The 20,369-nt window shown below is 46.2% G+C and overlaps 1 protein-coding gene across 1 annotated transcript in view; it reads left to right on the top strand.

The window, feature by feature from the left end:
* Positions 1 to 20,369, top strand: part of SEMA5B (semaphorin 5B) — a 163,460-nt gene that overhangs the window by 112,542 nt on the left and 30,549 nt on the right. The window contains exons 11-14 of the mRNA XM_065413429.1: positions 5,202 to 5,319; positions 13,060 to 13,241; positions 15,987 to 16,130; positions 18,932 to 19,079. Coding sequence (XP_065269501.1) covers positions 5,202 to 5,319; positions 13,060 to 13,241; positions 15,987 to 16,130; positions 18,932 to 19,079 — 592 coding nt within the window. The remainder of the gene's footprint in view (positions 1 to 5,201; positions 5,320 to 13,059; positions 13,242 to 15,986; positions 16,131 to 18,931; positions 19,080 to 20,369) is intronic.

Here is a 20,369-nt window from a genome sequence, read left to right as displayed (position 1 = left end):
TGGGTAGAGTTCCTCTGGGTCACCTCCACTGGCTCCCTAGTTGCTTTCCAAGAGCAGTGGGTGGTGTCCGGGCTTCTGTGCATGGTGTCCCCCTCTGGATCCGTGCTTTTATACCTGTGACCTTCACTCCCGTCCCTGTTTTTTCATTTTTTGTCCCCTGAACTTATTTGAAGCCTGGGTCCAGTGGCTCCTCCCCTGGGGTTAAGGGGAGGGGCCTTTAGATGTTTGTGGGCACAAACATCCCCAGTGCTTCAATAGGTGCACATTGGAATAGACATTCCCTTTAAGAAACAACTGTGTTCACAGGTAAGACATCTTTCTGGGTCATTTAACTCGTATTTTGGGACAGTCTGTGGTAAAATTCATTCCCCTAAAAACCAAAGCCCACAACAGCAACAACAAAGTGACTCTGAAGGGCCCCCTCATTTTCATTGCTCTGCGAGAGAAAAATTCTCCTGCGGTGGTCTGCACAGAGATGGTTGGCCACACAATGCTGGCTTCTCCTCCTTGTTTTCAGATGCTAAACAGCATCTTAAGGACGTAAAAATTCACAAATACTTTCCCAATAAGCCGCCACTGCTGCATGGACCTTATGTGATTGGGAGTGGGGATGGGGGGCTGGCCCTAGATAATTATGGAATAAGGAGAGGAGACAGATAGTGAGTGGTGAGGAATGGGGAAGGAGACGGAGCCTGAGTGATATGGGGGGGGGGGGACAGAGCCTGGGCAATTGAGGAGTGGGGACAGGAGGCAGGGTGATTAGAAGGGGAGGTCGATCAGTTGAGGAAAGGAGATAGGAGGCCGGGCCTGAGTGGTGGGGAATGGGGCCAGGAGGCAGGGGAAATTTTCTGTTGACTGTAGTGGGCTGTGGATCAAATCCTACTTGCTGATTCCCCACCTGGAACCTTAATCCTCTGTCTGTGTTATCCCAACTCATTGCTGTGGGGATTATTGTGTTGTTCAACAACTGACAGTCCCCTGGCTCCAGAACAGCCGGCACCCAGTGAACTCTTAAGGAGGAGATCCTATTTTCATGCAAATATCCTTGGTGAGTGAAAGTAGAGAGCGAGCGAGCGACAAAATACCCTGTGCAGGAGATACCAGCAGAATTGTTTCTAAATTGGGGGTTTTCAGTATATGCCATTAGGCACCAGATAAGACATTTATTGCAAGCCAATGAACTAAAGTGAATCACTATTGATACAAATACCCTGTCGTCGTAAACCGAGCCCAGTAGCTGTACGTGGAGAGGTATTTTCCTGACTCAGTGAACATGTTGCAATTATTAATCGGCATGAGGGGTCCTGGTGCAGGGGGGTGGCTTTGCTGTCAGCAACATCTTACTCTTCATGCACATCCCACCCTTTGGGACTTCATCAAGTAAGTCAGTGGGCAACACCATCAGCATTAATGTAATCACTATTCCCTGCTGTGCTCTGGAAGGCCCACAGTGAGAGTTTCTGGGGGCGGGGACTAGTGGATTGATTCCCTGGCAGTGTTGCTTCAATGGGAGTTGTGATGGCAAGGGGCAGGGAGGAGATGATACTGTATCATTTGCTCCTTGAGGCGGTTTTAATCCGTCACTTTAAGAATCTACATACTGTTTGCTATTAAAGAGTCTACATACGGGATGAGATCCTGGCCCCATTGAAGCCAATGGTAAAAGTCCCATTGACTTCAGTAGCATCAGGATTTCACTCTGAGTTTCTTTGGGGGCAGGGACTGTCTCACTATGTGCTTGTACAGTGCATAGCACAATGGGGCCCCGATCCTGATTGGGGGCTTTTGGGCAGTACCAAAATGTAACTGCTACATGATAATATTTGTAAGTAGTTACCACATGTATTTCCTGTTCTAAATACAGGGAAATACTGTGGTGTCTTAGCTACCATGGAGTGGCAAATGCTGATTTACTAATGGTGACTATTGTATAGATATTATTGATCCTTAACATTTATATTATGGTAAATACAGAGGCCTCAACCAAATCAGGGTCCCATTTTTCTATGCACTGCACATATAGCACATGACAGTCCCTACGTCAGAGTCTACAGTCTAGAAGGTGTCTAATTTGTTTTTTTATTGCATACATTGTCATTTTCTCAATACAATGTATGTAGCACTTTGGGGGGTGTGTGTGTGTATATGTACAGTATAATTCCAGTTATCAAAATTCCCTTTACCCGAAAATCCTAGTTATCCAAAGCCACAGTGTCCCTCCCATGTAGCCCGATGTTAGTTACTAGCACTTCTGTTTGTCTGAAAGCCTGTTTATCTGAAGTATTTGGATGTCCCCCAGCCCATTCAGATAAATGGGGATGTACTGTGTATAGGTGTGTGTGTGTGTGTGTGTGTGTATACACGTGTGTGTGTGTATGTATTGAGTGTGTGTGTTTATATTATTCATAAAATAGGAATATATTTTTCAAAACTCTAAATGAAATGCGGATTTGAAAGTGTTTACTTAACACATTAGCCAGACATCGTCTCTTGCTGTACTGTGTATTGTAATGCTCTTTCCATTTATAAAAAGAAAAAAATGAAGCAACTTGTGTGTAAGTAAATACATTTCTCTTTAACTTAAATTGTATCACTGTCAGTTGATAGGTTTCTTACAAGAATTGAACCAGATGGGTTCTGAATTTTGAAGTGAAGTTGACAGCACAGCTGTGTTGTTTTTAGATCTCAGTTGGTCACGGGAGCCAGTCTTGAGATGAGGAAATGTCTTGTTCTTTATGATTATTATTAAATTATACCATGTATGTTCTGCTAACCAAATAGAGTCCAGTTCTCATGTAAGTGGCAGAGAGAGGCAAATGACACTTTGTTCTATTCATGTTCCAGAGGCCAGTGAGTGCACACCTCGCACAAGAGAGAGCTCGTGTTAACACACACAGTGTCAGCCTTTTGCCAAGGCCCGTCGGCACCGGTCCTGTGATTCAGTTACTGATTGCCCATCAGCTGTGGGGGTTAGCGAGAGAGGCAAGAGAATGGCAGGCTGTGATTCACTGTGTGCACCATTAAGGGTCTGTGACTTGCTGCTCTCAGCCAAGAGCAGCACATTAGCTACATGACATACGGAATAATAGTACCAGCAAAGTGGTCAGTGCCTAACTGGGATATATTGCAGCCTGCAGAGTGGCTGTGGGCTGCAGCACAGAACATATGGAGATTATTTTCTGAATTTATGCAGCACATGTTTTCCTATCAATTAAATTCAGAGAAAATGTGTATTTATAATAGGGTGATGCTCACAATAGCCATCCCTGTTACGAATTACAATGACTGCCTCTGTTTGCTGAGTGTCTAGTGGACCAGCTTTATACAGTCTGAAGCAACCACATGTGCTCCGTCTCAAGGTCTGGAAGGATGAGCAGAGATCTGTACAGTTATATGCAGGATTCTTTTGTTCTTCTTCTCTGTGTTTTTCTCGCTTCCTCCAGAAACCACACAGTTCCCTCCTGAAGTGCTGGGGTTACCTAGAGGTCTGAGCATATGCCATGCATCTTCCCAGTCTCTGCATTTGCTCAGTGACTATGTACCGTCCCAGAGAGGAGCTGCTGCCTTTGAAGTGCAAAAGGCAGACAAGCACTTCCTATGAAAATGAATTCTACCCCATACTGTGGATTAGAACAGGATGGGCAGCCAAAACAGTAGGATGGGGCTCTTTAGCCAGAATAGTAAGCACCGCAGCACATATGTACCCTTCAATGTCCTTGGGCTAGAAGTCTTTTTCTACGTTAAAGTCTAGCCCTTTACTACTTTGGGCTGGATGAGAATTATCTATACCTTTTCCTCAGGTATTTTTAAGCAGTTTAAGGAAAACATAATGGAGAATCATTGTAACTTGTTCACTAAATATCTCCTTTAAAACAACCAAGAGACAGCATTGCTTGCTGTTTACCAGGTTTAAATCTTTAGTGAAACAGACGCCCTTCTGCACCATATGAGCAAATTAGAGAGTTGTTAAGTAATAAAAACCAGTACCAGAGAGCAAAAGAATCAAGTGTTTGCTTTTGGGCAAATTGCTTTGGAATCAGTAGGACTAGTGCTGCATCCAAGTGTTTTCAGCTGTGCTTGAGGGACATCCTTTTTCATTTGTAGCTGATTATGGTCTAATAGGATTTCAAAGATTTCTGGGTGGGAATACTTCACATCTCATTTCATTTGATTTTTTCTGATGTTTCACTTATCATACTGATACCTACCCTTGGAATGAATCTCATTATCTTCCTTTTTAGTTGCCTGAACTGGATTTTTCCTGTTGGTCCCATGCTACCATTTAATTGGCATTTCTGAAATCTTTTGGGGATTTCAGAAAGAGCCAAGCAGCAGTTTGCATGATAGCAAAGCATGGATCACTGAAATAAAGAAATGATGTTACAAATCTTTTTAGTTTTGGTCCTCCCTCTTCTTTCTCCCTGACTTGTACATATTCTCTGTGGCTTGTGCTATTACGTTTTCATAATGAAAATTAAGGACTTGAAAGGAATCCACGAGAGGAGTAACCAGTACAGCCCAAGATGGACCAGTCTCATCACTGACCTTTGCTGTCCAGTGATGGTGGCAGCCATAGTTATTTTTCTTTAGCAGCTCATAGGATGGGAACACACACATAGCTGTAAATATGGGTTTGGCAGGAGAATGAAGGCACCAGTATTCAGAGCAGCCAAAGGCTCAGAAATAATGTTCTGCTGTGACTCTTCCAAACTGACATCTTGATGTTAGGATTATAAATGAAATCATTGTTCTGACAAAGGCCAAGACTAATAGAAAGCCTTTATTACTGGCCTATTGGCTAATTCTGCTTGTCTAACCCCTTTGCATGGACATAGTGTTAGCAAACATGCTCACAGAGGATGCTTTGTGTGAGATCTGGCCCGGTGAAGGATTACTAGGGGGCACAAGGATATCTCAATGACAAGTGTTCTTTGACTAAAATTTGCAATCCCCCCCGCCCCAGGCCTCAAAAGAGAGTGACTGGGTTTTTAATCTACAGTTTGTATGAGTGATATTTGCTTTGTGTCCTATCACCCTTGTTATTCAACTGTTCTCTCGTTGCAAGCAGGTGAAGTACTGCCTAAAAGAAATTGTTTCTTCTGCTGAGGTTCAGTGCAGTTGACAGCTGTCATATAGAAGCACTACACTTTAATATAGGTTCCAATCTAAAGAGCTCTAATCTGTTCTCTTTCCTTACACAGGGAATGTCTAGGAGCCAGGGACCCATACTGTGGCTGGGATAACAAACAGAAACGCTGCACCACCATTGAGGACAGCTCCAACATGAGCCTATGGACTCAGAATATTACTGAGTGCCCGGTAAGTAGAAATTAAAACAGAAGAGGTAGAAAAATGTGTGTGTGTGAGAGAGAGAGAGAGAGAGAGAGAGAGAGAGAGAGAGAGATATTATATATATATATGAAATTGTAACCCTCCACTCATCTGAGTAGGATTCAAACACGGTTTAAGGCACTCAGAGGGAACACTTTCCTGTTCTTGCCGTGGTCTCTGAAATGTCATTGCAACAAAGCAGCAAACTGGCTGACTTTCTGCCTACCATATCCAGTTCATGGCTGCAGTCTTTGAAAGCTGCATGGCCAAGTTAATTCCTGCTGCTTGAACCATATCTGTAAGATTGCAGGAAAGAGAACTACTCTGATTACCTTGCAATGTGGAAAATAAAAGATTTCTCTTCAACCTCCATTGTTATCTAATGCCAATTAGTGTGCTAATGCTGCTAACTACAGCAGGCTGAGAAGGGGTTGGGTGGGTTATATCTTCAATATGCTGTTTATGTCTGGAGGTGCTGGGATAGTTATTTCTCTTATCTATCTATCTTCTCAGAAGATTTCCCAGCAAATACTAGTCATTACTTCAATCCATCCTCCGCTTGGCAGGCTTAAGTCTTTCACCACTGGATTCAGAGGCTTGTGTGTTTATAACCCTCTAGTGTGGTGCTTCCTGATTGCACAAGCTGTTATCTCCTGTTTGATGCCTGTGTCTGTTGATAGGTGTGTGAGGTGTTAATCCTCTAGTTCCAACACATCCGCCATGGCAGAACATTGGGGAACGTGCAATTCCAGATCATTGTTTCAAGGTTATAAAAGCTGCACAGAATATTCAAGAGCATTCTGAATATTGTGTGCTCCTAGGGACATTCATTTCACCTTTGCGTTAGAATTTAATATGCATATAGTTTTAGTTTTAGGTTTTTTATTATTAATATATTAATTTTCATCAATATAGTACTTTTCATTCCAAGTACTTTAATAACCACATACATTACAGAAATAACTTCCTCTCGCTCTCCCCTCCCCCCTCCACTGAAATATATCAATCTCTGATGTGGAATGGAACAGCTGATTTAAGGCCCTGATTCAGCAATGTATTAGGGTTACCATACGTCCGGATTTTTCCGGACATGTCCGGCTTTTTGGTCCTCAAATCCCCATCTGGGGGGAATTGCCAAAAAGCCGAACATGTCTGGGAAAATGCCGGCATCCCTGCCCCAGTCCCCTGCTTACCTGAGCGGCTCCGGCAGGCTGCGAGCTGCAGGCGGATTCCCCGCTGCGGCAGCGGCTGCTGCTGCTGCTCCCCCCAGACGCCTCAGCTCTGTACAGCTGAAGAGCCGAGCTGCCCGAGCGCTACCGGCTTCACGGTTTGCCGGGCAGCCCCCAGACCTCCAGACCCTGCGCCCCCGGCCGGGCGCTTCCCCTCCCGGGCTCCGGCTGTGCTGGGGAAGCGCCCGGCTGGGGGCGCAGCGGGTCTGGAGGTCTGGGGGCTGCCCGGCAAACCGTGAAGCCAGTAGCACTCGGGCAGCAGTTTCACATGGCTGGGAGCGAGGAGGGGGAATGCGGGGTGCTTAGGGGAGGGGGCGGAGTTGGGGCGGGGACTTTGGGGAAGGAGCGGAGTTGGGGCGGGGCCAGGGGTGGGGAAGGGGCAGGGCCAGAGCCCCGTGGAGTGTCCTCTTTTTTAAAACCTTAAATATAGTAACCCTAAATGTATGGAAGCATACACCCAACTTTAAGTGCATGGTAAACAACTTGCTCAGAAGGGACCGAACATTACAGTAAGCAGAAGAATGTTTTACCCATTTAAAATGCAATGGCATGTAGGTAAATAGAATGCAGTGACCCAAGTCGGAATTTGGCTGGGACACTGAAGTTAACAGGCCTGCCCTTGTGAAGAATGCCTCTCCGTTATCTCTTTTGTTTTACTTCCTGTGTCTTGGAGAATCCAGATTTTTATCTTATTGGGTTTCAGGTACTTGATCCATAGTATTCTATTAAGTACTATCCAAGGAACTATATAAATAAACATTTTTATTAATCATAAATTATACACACACATGCACACTGCGTTAAAAGAATGTTATTCAAGTTGCAAAGTCAAGCACTCAAAAGTTAGAAAATACCATAATTAAAGTTGCCAGTGCAGCATTAATTCAGCCTCTTTGCGTGTATGCATTATGGTAGTCTTTAATTACATGATCACGCACTATTTCTTCCACAGGACCGCTGCCTGATTCACTGTATAGTATGGACAGTGCTCGTTTAATGAGCAACTATTCAATATTTTGTTTTCTCCTCATTGTTCAATGCGTAGCACATGCTTTTTTCACTGCACCCTATTCAACTTCTGCTCTAGAGAGAGAATGATTAACTTCCTCAGGGGCTTTTCTGTGGCACTTATCTCTGTAGGATCTGAGTGCTACACTAATGCCTTTACTTTCACAAAATATCTGTGAGGAAAGGGTTGATATTATCCCCATTTTACAGATGGGGAACGGAGGCAGAGAAAGTCCTGCTCTGTCCTCCCAGCATGGATACAATCTTCATGGACTCATAGACTCATAGACTTTAAGGTCAGAAGGGACCAATATGATCATCTAGTCTGACCTCCCGCATGATGCAGGCCACAAAAGCTGACCCACCCACTCCTGGAATAATTCTCTCCCTTGACTCAGCTGTTGAAGTCCCCAAATCATGATTTGAAGACTTCAAGTCGCAGAGAATCCTCCAGCCAGCGACCCCTGCCCCATGCTGCGGAGGAAGGCGAAAAACCTCCAGGGCCTTTGCCAATCTACCCTGGAGGAAAATTCCTTCCCGACCCCAAATATGGCGATCAGCAGAACCCCGAGCATGCAGGCAAGAATCTCCAGCCAGACCCGCATCGACCATTGATATTAATTACCTGCGATGGTACGTTATAGACCTATTGACTAAAATCACGTTATCCCATCAAACCATCCCCTCCATAAACTTATCAAGCTTAATCTTAAAGCCAGAGAGATCTTTCGCCCCCACCGTTTCACTCGGAAGGCTGTTCCAGAACTTCACCCCTCTGACAGTTAGAAACCGTCGTCTAATTTCAAGCCTAAACTTCCCCACGGCCAGTTTATATCCATTCGTTCTCGTGTCCACATTAGTACTGAGCTGAAATAATTCCTCTCCCTCCCTGGTATTTATCCCTCTGATATATTTAAAGAGAGCAATCATATCCCCTCTCAGCCTTCTTTTGGTTAGGGTAAACAAACAAACCAAGCTCCTGGAGTTCCGCTTCTAAAATCTAAGAAGTCTCTATTGAGCTTGTGCAAACTGTGATTTTTTTCAAAGGCTTATAACTTGGCCAAATTTGGGACAGCAAAAGGCACATCCCTGATTCACCTCTGTCAAATTTCAAACCCCTGTTCCAAATCATAGGGACACTAGAGCTGTTGAAAGAAAAAGACATCAGAAATTTTTAACATAGGGAAAACCATGTGTTTCTCCCTAGCCTTGCTCTAAGAAATGGCTGAAATTAAAAAATCAGCCTGAGGCGGACACCTGTCATGGAAAACCAGCCCAAATGGCTGAGTCTGGCAAAGCTATATGGAACCTAAAACGGGGTCTTATAATGAGAAATGTTGGACAGCATTAATATTAGGTGGTGCTCATGGGCAGCGGGTGAAGCTTCCCCTGAAGGAGGCTAGCTCCCTGTCACACCCGTGGCCCCCCACTCTGTCCCCCACCGCCACTCACTGCGTTCCTCCTCTCCTCCGCCCCCCATGAGGCTCCCCGCATCCCTCCTTTCCACCCTCCCTCCCCCATGAGGCCCCTGCTGCTCTCCACTTCCCTCCTCTCCTCCACATGCCCCCTCCCCTGCGAGGCCCCTCCCTGCTCACACTGTCAGCATCCTTTCTCTCCTCCACCCTCCTCCCCCACCGCCCGTGAGCAGCGGGCGGGAGGGGGTAAAGGAGAGGAGGGATGCAGGGCGGTGGGGGCCTTGCGGGGCAGGGGAGGTGGAGGAGAGGATGGACGTGGCGAGCAATGGGGGACCTCCTGGGGAGGGTGGAATGGAGAAGAAGAGGGACTCCCCAGATAGCAGGGGGCGGGGCTTGGGGAAGGGGCGGAGCAGGGTCAGGAAGAGGCTGGGTACAAGTGAGGCCACTACGGCCCAGGTGTCTCGCGGCGGCAGCTGCATCAGGGGAGTCTAGGCCTATTATACTTGCCAACTATGGTGGTGCTACCATCCCCACCTATAATATTTGACTATACATTACAATTATCTGCTCTGCATAAAAACAGGTCAGTCTGGATTTTTAGCTTGGATTCTGAGCACCGCTGCTTTTGGGCCTGTTTCTGCATTCCTTGAACTCAGTGAGACATTTAAGTTGTGCGAGCAGTGGAGGATTGGACCCTTCTGCATATGTGGGTCTATTTATGATTAACAAGGACTCTCTTATTTGATCGTGTAATAATTTCAAAGGTGTATTTGATTAGAGGTTTTAAAATGTATCTCGTTTATATGATGGCTACAAAGGAGCCACCACGGAGACCTGTTCTGGAAAAGATCAATGCATGGTTTTTTATCCAAATTCCCGAGCTTGCTCTTTTCAAAATGTCACTACAAACTTAAGGATGGAATAATAATCCATATGTAATTTCTTAAAAAAAAAAAAAAAAAAACTTCCCACACTTGCAACGTGACATGTTTATAAATCTCAACATTTCAGCCATTTTGTTTGTTTATTTAAATGTTGGGTTGTTTCCCAGTACCAATTACGAGCCAATAATTATTTATCAGCTTTTTATTATTAAAAACTGAAGCAATGGGCCATATCATACCATTGATTTCTAAGCAGAACTCCTCATGGAAATCAGCAAAGGCTTCTGGCTTAAAAATGAACAGCATGATCCAATATTTGGATTTTTACTTTTGAAAAGCAAAAAAAGAAAAAATGATAATCAAGAATCAAATGTTTGAAAGTAGCTCTCTTAATTTTCTAATTTTGTAACACCCAAGCTGTATTAATTTTACGTCTGTATTTAAAATCACAAAATCAACCAAAAATAAATAATGTACTCCTTTGGGACATCTTGCCTGGTAACCTTCAACCCAGAATGAATTTTTGCTGCTGAATGACAATGTGTTGAAAACAAAGGTTTGCAACAGATGCTTGAAACCCCTTAGCCACAATATGACGAGCACAGTAACAGATCTAAATTACTTCCATGTCATTGCTGCTGGTTGCTGAGGCTGTTAGATGGACTGAGGGGGATGATGACAGCTCTCAAAAGTGCCTAGTTAAAGCTTAACATAAGGCCAGACGGGGGAGGAGGAGTGAGAGAGTTCTACTCCCGATTCTACAATTGACTCACTGTGTGGCCTCAGACATGTCACTTAACCTTTTTGTGCCTCAGTTTCCTCATCTGTAAAGCTGAGGAAAAGATGTGTACGTCACCGGGGTAGTGGCGGCTAGTTCAGAATGATCGTAGAACTCTTTGAAGCTGTAGAGGGATAAACATTAAGCATGACAATGTTGGTTTTGTTTGCCGCTGTATCTGGCTCAGTACTTGGGCCCGAGATGTTAGCCAGGGCCCCAGTCTATTCCGTTCTTATCATTCTTGGAATGAGACACAAAGACCAATTTCCATCTTGTCTTTATTGGCAGTTTCACTATAGCTGCAGGGTTTGGTGCAGGACCATATTCCTTGCATACCTCACAAGAAAGGGCAGGAACCAGGGGCAACTGGAGGTGCAGTTGCTGGGTGGCAGAGGAGGCATGAGGCACTTCTTTCCATGTGCCCCTGCACTCCTGCCTGAGTGGCACTGCTGCTGCCTCCGTCCCTCTCTGCTGGTCCAGAAGCAGGGAGCAGCCAGAGGAGAGAGGTGCAGAGGTTGTCAGTTTCCAAGAGCCGACCCTGTGGCTGGGTGTTGTGGGAATGGGGGCAGGGGTTGGGGTTGGGTCTGGAAGTACAAATGTCACAGGAGATGCCTGACACGTGGCGAGTCTGTTTCCTTTCACTTTGACCATATTGCAGAAGCACAGTTCTGGAACAGCTCCAGGTGACATGTCCCACCACACCTCTGTCAGAGCCCTTCAGGTTTGGCTGTCTCTGTGGAAGCTGTAAGGGAGTTGTAGGCTCAAGACAACACACAAATTGCACATCCTCAGGAAGTGGCGTTGGGAACCCAATGGATCTCAGGCACAGTTATAGACACTGGCACCTCTAGGGCCTCTACACTTCCTCCCATGGCTGGCTAGGGTGCCACGCTGCCTCCCCTATAGGCAACCGTGCTCAGCAAACTCATTTCTCTTCCGCAAGGCCCTTGGCTTCACTTTGCACTAGAATTCTGTGACCTTACGCCTGTGCATCACATAGGAGCCTCTGTGAGATGGGCAACTTCCTGTAGCAAAAGAAAGAGAGCGAGAGGGGTGGGGGGGATGGGAATGGTTGTAGAATTAATTTCAATAGGAAGATTGTTTGATTAAATAATTGTGCCTGGGTTTGTTTGTTTTTTTAAAGTATAAATCATGACCGACATGCAAGGTTATTTTTCTTTTGTAGGATAATTTAGCGATCCTGAAAGCATGAGACTAACAGCAAGCCAGGCATCGCATGAGCAGATACGGACACCCCACCTCTCACACATCTCAATCCCAGCCTGAAACTTCCCCTTATTCCAGTTTTTTGCACTTGCATGATTACCCTGATTTTTTTATTATTATTATTTATTTGTATTGTAATGCCTGGAATCCCCGAGTCACGGAGCAGGAGGCCAGAGTGCTAGGTGCTGTACAAACACAGAATGAAAAGACAGCACTTGCCCCAAAGCTGAATATATTTGAGTTTTCTGGAGACGAGTGACACAACCTACTAGATAAGGCATTGGACTGGCCACAGAAGACCTGTGCTCTATTCCTTGCTTTCCCATTAACCTGCTGTGTAACCTCGAGCAAGTCATTTCACTTACCTCTGTGTGTCTGTTTCATCTCCCCTCCTCTGCCTATGTTATCTAAATAGATTGTAAGCTGCTTGGGACAGGGACTGTCTCCTGCAGTGGGGCTCTGAGCTCAGCTGGATGCTACAGTAATATAAATAGTAAATAATAAATTCGACAGCAATAGTCTCAAACATTGCAGCAGTACTTTAGTAAACGGTGGAGTTTTGGACTGTTAACACAGGAAGACAGTGGTTAGGCTGCTAGTGGGCAGTTCCTACTGCCTATCATGCGGAGCAATATTGTCTCCTTGCTCACTTGTACTCCCCGTCTGTCCATATCCACCTGTTGTCTCTTGTCTTCTCCTTAGATGGTAAGCTCCTTGGGGCAGGGACTGTGTCTTTGTTCTGTGCTTGCACAAGACCTAGCACAGTGGGCTCCTGGTCCATGACTCGGCCTCCCAGGTGCTAGGGTAAGACAAATAAATAACGATAATAACCAAATGTGGTGGTGGTTTAAAGGCTGAGGCGGTGTGAGATGATATCTGAAGGTGTGGCAGTTTTGTGAGAGAGGCAGACAATGCTCTTCTGGGATGCGGTAGTAGCCTGAGGGAGCTTTGCTGCTTGTATACGCAGGTTAGGTATGCAGGGTGGAATTCTGAGGGTAAATATTGGCTCAGCATTGTCTGAAAATAACCCCAGCTTTTGAATCCCGCTCACAGGCACAGACAGCTCCTGTCTAAGCTGCATCTTAATCCTCTCAGCAGCTTTGTTTGCCATGTCTATTGTGGTGCTGTCTCCAGTAATGTAAACTCTCTGTAGTCACTTCTTTTTTTTTTTTTTTTTTTTAAATTAGGTGAAAAACCTGACGACAAATGGGAGATTGGGGTCCTGGTCCCCGTGGCAACCATGTGAGCATTCGGATGGGGACAGCACAGGCTCTTGTATGTGCAGGTCACGGTCCTGTGACAGCCCTCGCCCTCGCTGCGGGGGTCGCGGCTGTGAAGGGGCCAGGATCGAGATTGCAAATTGCTCAAGGTACCGCTGCATGGCTGGGAGGGGAACAGGGTGGTTCCTAAATGTCTGGTCTCCTCACCTATGTTTCCACTGGTATCGTCTTGTCTCTGGGCCACATTTGGCCCACGGGGTAAGTGGGCACAACTCCAGTTAAAGTCACTAGGAGCTGCAGGGACTCGGCTCCTCTGAAAAAACAGGCTGAATGTGTGTCAAGTGAGGCCCCCAAAAGCTGAGAGGCCCCCAAGTGAGCGGGTGTATTGGAAAATGTTGGACTTAGCCTCTCTGGGGCTCACTTTCCCCCTGCTGTACAGGGGGAATAGTGAGACGACAGTGCGGTGGCAGGAGGTTTAGTTAGGTAGTGACTGAACAGTGCTGTGAAGATTAAAATGTGCTAAGCACACTAGTGTTGCACACTAGTGTTGTGTTTCTAGCCTTGGAAGTGTGGCCAAATGGAAGGGGCTGAGAGACAGTATATTGCACGGGAGAGTTCAGGTGCCTCCTTTGTGTGCCGGGGTCCCTGAGTTAGTGAACCATCAGCATCACGCCACGTAGGGGATTGGTGCCGGCTGGCTGCATGAGACAAGGGCAGACCTAGGAAAGCGTCCCTATTCAGGACAGGACTTGCTTATGTCTCATTGCAATCAATGGGACTTAATCGTGGATTTAAAGTTAAGCTTCTGCTTAAGTGCTGCCCTAATAGAGCTCAGCTTAGGCCTATGTTTGAGTGCTTTCCTGAATCAGGATCCTATATAGCTTTAATCACACTCCTCATACTGAGTAGGCCTCACCTCCTCCCCGGAGCTCAGCCCTGCTCTTGGCAGCAGAAGAATCAGCTACATTTGTTAAGGGTCGTATTTTAATTCCAGTCTATTCTTCCAGCTGTGCTGCCTACCCAGCAGAGCCAGCCATTCCTGCCACTGCTCTGCTGCCTCGTATTGAGGTGACCCTTTCTGTCAGTGACTGATGTCAGGCCCACCAGAGGGACAAGCATTTCAGGATCGCTCACGTTATAGGCTCTGGTCCAGCGGGAAAAGTGGTGGGAACAGCCTGTAAGAAGTGGCTGAAATATGTATTCCATCATAAAACATAGGAAGGCAGCAGGGTTTGAAAAATAGGGACATCTGGTCATCCTACATCCACGTAAGCCCTAGAATTTCCTTTAATTGACTTCATATGCCATTGGGATGTTTCCTCAGAGAGAAAGCAGGATGTTTAAAGATGAGTTTTATTAGAAAGCAGGAGTTGGAAATCTGAAAATGGAAACTTTTTGTTGCCATTAAGACTCCTCTCCACTTGGAATACAAATCACCTGATGGCAGGAAGTGTTATTTTTATGAGGAATATTTTTTGTATATATTTATTTTTCTTTTCCTGCTACAACAGCAACAAAAATCCTCCTTGTAGTGTTTTTCCCTTTTAAGATTTTGCGTAAAACCTCTCCTACTGGATTGAGGACTGGCAGGTGAGAGGTGGGTTAAAACATGGAAGAGTAAGATTTTCATGTAAAAGGATCTTTCATTCCTTCACCTATGTGGGGAGGAGGGGATATCCAGCACTGTTCTGAAGTCAGGCTGCTCAGAGAAGGCAAGAGCTGATAACGAACACAAAAAACGTTCAGGGCAACTTGGGTTTTAATTTTCATCCTGTACCATGATTGGTGCCAGGCTAAAACGCACTTGTTGCCAGCAGTGTTATTAGTTCAGTAAAGGTTTTGAAAAGTAACATCTGTTTTCCAGCTCAGCTTTCGAGCATGGCTGTAACAGGAGAGCACCTGAGTCGTTTCTTTAGTAGACATCAGAAAGTGGCATTTTTTACAAAATGAGATTGCTGGGCTAGAAACAGTAACACATTGAGATGAGGTCTTCAGGGAGAGAGATAGTTGCCTATCTGGTGGCTCAGTCTGAGATGAGAATCTGTGGCACATGAAAGACCGTAATCTAATTCTTCTGTCCCCTGGTCCTATTGAGATTTATGATCTAGTAGTGTTACCAACCCCTATCGTACATCAGGCCCCCAAAATTGTGAGATTGGGGTTAAAAATCTTGAGATTTTTTTTAAATTAATAAATGTTGGGGTTTTTTATTTGCCAAATATCACAGGATTCATGATAAAATCCTGAGTTAGCAACACAAGTTATAGCAAATCTGTAGTGTCAGCATGCCCTCGATGGAGAGGGGTAGTTTTCTCAACTCCTGGGCATTGGCAGAGCTGGTTTTGTGGACCCCCCACACCTGAATCCCATTTAGTGGGAGGACCAGTTCATGCAATGGGGATGGGTTTTAACATGCAAATGTTGGGGTCTGCTGTTGTGTGAGCATATTGACTAGAGAAGGAAGGTAAAGAGATATTGGAGGGGATTGGTCAATGAGACTTGTAGAGGAATGGGATTGAAGGGAAAGGGAAATCATCAACAGTAACATCACAGAAAACTCAGAGAATCCTCAGGTGGGACTTTCAAATTGTTCAGCATTGGCTTAACTCTGCTTTGTTTGAAGTCAATGGGAGCTTTGCCATCAACTTCAGTGGGAACGGAGTTAGGCCAAGGTTGAATGCTTCTGAAAATCCCAGTCCTAACTTGGGGCCTATCGCTTGGGTCTGGCTGAAGTGAAGTGAGCCTTTTTAGAACTAGTGTATCCCAGTGATTTAGTGGGGCTGCCCCTTAGGAACTTTACAGCCTAAGCCTTTGAGTATAGCATGAAACTGGAAGAATTGTAATTAACCCAAATAGCCTGTTTTCTCATCTGCCCCTTCCCTTTTCTCTGTCAGAAATGGAGCTTGGACACCCTGGTCCGCCTGGGCCCAATGCAGCACCTCCTGTGGGATTGGCTTTCAGGTCCGTCAGAGATCATGCAGCAACCCTGCTCCGCGGTATGGGGGCAGGGTCTGTGTGGGACAGAGCAGAGAAGAGCGGTAAGAGGCATTCACAGCCCAAACACTAGAGGGTGTTTCATCCTGGGCAGTGCATTCACTTTCAAGGTTATAAATATGTAGCAGCAGGAAGGATGGGTCTGAAGTTAACATAGATGAAATGTTAAGAGCTAGGGTTAATGCAGCGTTAGGGCTGACCAGTCAAGCACATAGAAGTGAGGGAATTCCAGAGTTAAGATGCATTAGCTCACCCACATTGACCATCCTCTATATTATAACAAAGCTGAGAAAATCTAAGGCCTTGTCTACACTAGTGGGGTGGGTCGACATAAATTACGCTACTCCACCTACATAAATAACATAGCTTAGGTTGACTTAACGCGGTGTCTTCAATGCGTTGTGTCAACGGGAGATGCTCTCCCGCCGACTTACTTCTCAGGGAGCTGGAGTACCAGAGTTGGCCGGAGAGCGCTCTGCCATCGATTTAGCGGATCTTCACTAGACCCGCTAAATCGACACCCGCTGCATCGATCGCAGCAGCGTTGATCTCCCTGGTAGTGAAGACAAGCCCTGAGACTTCAGTTACCACCGTGCTGCATGCCATGGTTTCGCAGAACTTCGCCGTAGTAGCAGGGATAGAACTGACATCATCTTGCCCCAAACACAGATGATCCTATCTCTTGTACTAAAAGAGAATCTCTATCAGCAGTATAATGCCTAGGATACTCAGTTGAGCAGTTCTGATTCCACCCACTAGAGGGCAGTGGTGTACATACACTCTAGTCAGCGTACACATCAGTTGCACCTTAATTACAACTCCAATTCACTCCGTTAGGTCAGTGTTAATGGTAATTATGTGCGAAAAAGAAAGGACCCAGTTTGACTTTCAGATCTCAGGTTGAGTTTGCAGGGTTGGGCATGAGAAAAAGCTGTTTTTACTTGAAAACTGAGGAAATCTGATCTGGAATCATTGAAAGACAATAAATTTGGAATGCACAATACGTTTTCCACAGAATCACTTCTCAGAGTCCAGCCACTCTTTAAGCAAATGCTTTAAAGTATCCCCATGTGGTTTCTAGCTTTGACATTTCATTAAAGGCCATTTCTACTTGGCAGCAGATTTTTGCTGGTCTCTTGAGTAGTGACTTAAGACAGGTTTCTCTGTGTTTTTCACTGTGCAAAGGGTAATTCATTTCACTTTCTTGACTCTGGACATCTTCATGTTTGGCTTGATTTGTGGCCATTCAAAAGGAACTTTAAAGACTGCATGTCAGTTGTGGTCTAAGTTTAAAGACTGGAGTGATTAAAATTCAGATGGAGTTTGATTCAAAAGTTGAACAAAAATGATGTTCCCTTTTTAAAAGGAAACATGAAACAACATTAATCTGCTTTTAGGTACAGCCCAACTTCAAACACTAGTTACCTGTGTTCCAAACATCAATAAAGGTGGGATTTTCAAAAGAGCAGTTTGTCATAGGGTTGCCAGGAGTCTGGTTTTCGACCAGAACCCCGGGTCGTAAAGGGGCCCTGGCGACTCTGGTCAGCACTGCTGACCGGGCCACTAAAAGTCCAGTTGGCAGCGTAGCGGGACTAAGACAGGCTCCCTGCTTGCCCTGGTTCCGCACAGCTCTCCGAAGCAGACAGCATGTCTGGCTCCTAGGTCCAGGGGCGGCCATGAGGGCTCCATGCTCTGTCCCCACTCTGAGCACCGGCTCCACAGCTCCCCATTGGTCGGGAACTGTGGCCAATGGGAGCTGCAGGGGCAACGCCTGTAGGTGCGGGCAGCGTGCAGAGCGCCCTGGCCCCTCTGCCTAGGAGTCAGACATGCCGGCCGCTTCCAGGAACTGCGTGGAACCAGGGCAGGTAAGGAGCCTGCCTTAGCCCTGCTGTGCCGCCGATGGGGAGCCGCCTGAGGCAAGCTCTGCCCAGCTGCAGCCTGCACCCTGAACCCCCCTCCTGCACCCCAACTCCCTGCCCAAGGTCAGAACCCCCTCCCGTACCCTAACTCCCTCCCAGAGCCTGCACCCCTCACCCGCTCCCGCACCCCAACTCCCTGCTCCAGCTCTGAGCCCCCTTCTGCACTCCATACCCCTCATCCCTGGCTCCACCCCAGAGTCCACACCCCCACCCACACCCCAACCCCCTGCTCCAGCCCTGAGCCTGCTCCCACACCCTGAACCCCTCATTTCTGGCCCCAGCCAGAGCCCTTGCCCCCTCCTACACCCCAACCCCCTGCCCCAGTGAGTGAGAGTGGGGGAGAGCGAGAAACGGAGGGAGGGGGGATGGAGTGAGTGGGAGTGTGGCCTCAGAGAAGGGGCGGGGCAAGGGTATTTGGTTTTGTGCGATTCGAAAGTTTATCAAGGGCTCAGCACCTGTAACTGGGGACAGATTGAAGAGCTCCCCTCCCATTTAGGCACCTAAAATAAGGACCAGATTTCCAAAATGCTCAGTACCCAGCGTCTACCATTGTGACACATGTGGGTTGGGGGTATGGCTTTTTTGAAAATCTATCAGATTGATTTTGCTATCCAAATGAGATCTGAACTCTTTTTTGAAAATGTGCCCCTGACTGTGGGTGCCGAGCTTGTTAGCAAATCTCCCCCTAAATGGTTAACCACCTTGGGTTAAGTGCAAAGTGTGAAATTCACTCCTGTGTGGCATGCCAGCAAAGCCCACACTTCCCTTAAGTTTGACTTTGGTGGCACATGAATTTCACCCAAAACGTATGTAATGGCTGTGATCCTGCTTTGGGGGTGGCATTTAGAGCCCATATCCCTCTGTCCTTCGGATGCCTCTAGTAAGTGACAGGGATTCTCTGATGTGCTTTGCCCACACTCTTTCAGATTCTGCAACGAGAACAGTCCATGCCCATTACCAATATTTTGGTCTTCGTGGGGCCCCTGGAATAAATGTAGTGCGAATTGTGGTGGAGGGATACATTCCAGGCAGAGGTCCTGCGAGAATGGCAACACCTGCCCAGGCTGCGCTGTGGTATGTATTATTTACTGGCATTGTATTCAGCCTACAAGGGAGCTCGTGTTTATTTTTTCATTTTTTGTGCTAGTAAAAAATGCCAGGAGCAACTTCTGCTAGGCGAGATGGTGGGGAGAATGGTAGGTCAGTGGATTCATTCTATATTGGGAGGTAGCCAAAGCTCATGGAACTTGATGCCGGGGTGGAGGGAGGGAGGGGTATCTTTACACTGACTTCAGTTGGCTTTCGATCAGGCCTTTTGCCCTCGCTTGTCTGGGAAACTGAGAGCGTTCCAGCAGTTTTTTTCCTTTACATCTCACTCCCGTGGAGGAGCCTCCTGCAGTTAGCGGGAGCCCTGCACATACCACAGAAATGGGCCTCACGCGCATTTGACAATAGAAGGTGTATTTAGTCAGCCTGCCGGTGATACACTGGTTAACATTTCCATTGTATTTCTCCACAGTTTGTCAGCTGATGGGTGCACACTATTTTGAATTAGTTTGTTTTAGAAAGGTTTTTCTTTATGAAGGATTTTCCTAGGTGCAAGCAGATTTGATCAGGGGCCTCTGATTTTGTTCACAAGCCATTTGGCATCTACTCTAGAGTCATATAAAGTCCTGAAGCAGGAATATTCTTGTCCCCCTGCCAGAAGGAATTCCCTTATTCTTTTTAAAAAACAGGAACTCAGTGTTATTCATTGGAATTCATCCTGTAACATGGTGGTGATGGGGTTGTCAGAATCCAGGACCACCATGCTATCCGCCCATACAGAACCTCTACAAATGTCAGTAGGAACTCAGACCTAGACTGAGGACCTATATGGCCCATCGCCCTCACCGTGTATGTCAGAAACCCAAATCAAAAGAGAGGTTTTCTAAAAGCCTCTTCAGAAGTAAACAGATAGTGCCACGACTGGAATATAAAGTGCTGGAGAATGGGCTAATGCTTTTACTTCAATGATGGGCCATGCACTTCTGTAGATTTAACTTCCAGGATTGTCCTACTGCTGTTCACAGCCAGAGATTTACTATTGTTATAATTTATTTCATTTATTACTTGCATTGTGGCCCTGCCCAAAATGTGTTAGGCACTGTCCAAATGTGTGCAAAGACCTGTTCCCTGCTCTGAAGAGCTTGCAATCGGCAAAGAAACAAAAACAAAGAAACAAAGAAAGGAGACATAGGCCACAAGTCAGTGGGTGAAATTCATCCCATGCCGAAGACCTGTATGAGGCCTCTGCACCAGTTAACTCCCAGTTAATCCCTCTGGATCATGCTGTCCTTCTGCATGGGGGTGAATTGTATCTGG

This window comes from Emys orbicularis, chromosome 11 (genome assembly GCF_028017835.1).
Source record: "Emys orbicularis isolate rEmyOrb1 chromosome 11, rEmyOrb1.hap1, whole genome shotgun sequence".
Taxonomy (NCBI): Eukaryota; Metazoa; Chordata; order Testudines; family Emydidae; genus Emys; species Emys orbicularis.
Note: the sequence above shows the minus strand (reverse complement) of the source record. Positions and strands in the feature narration are given on the sequence as shown.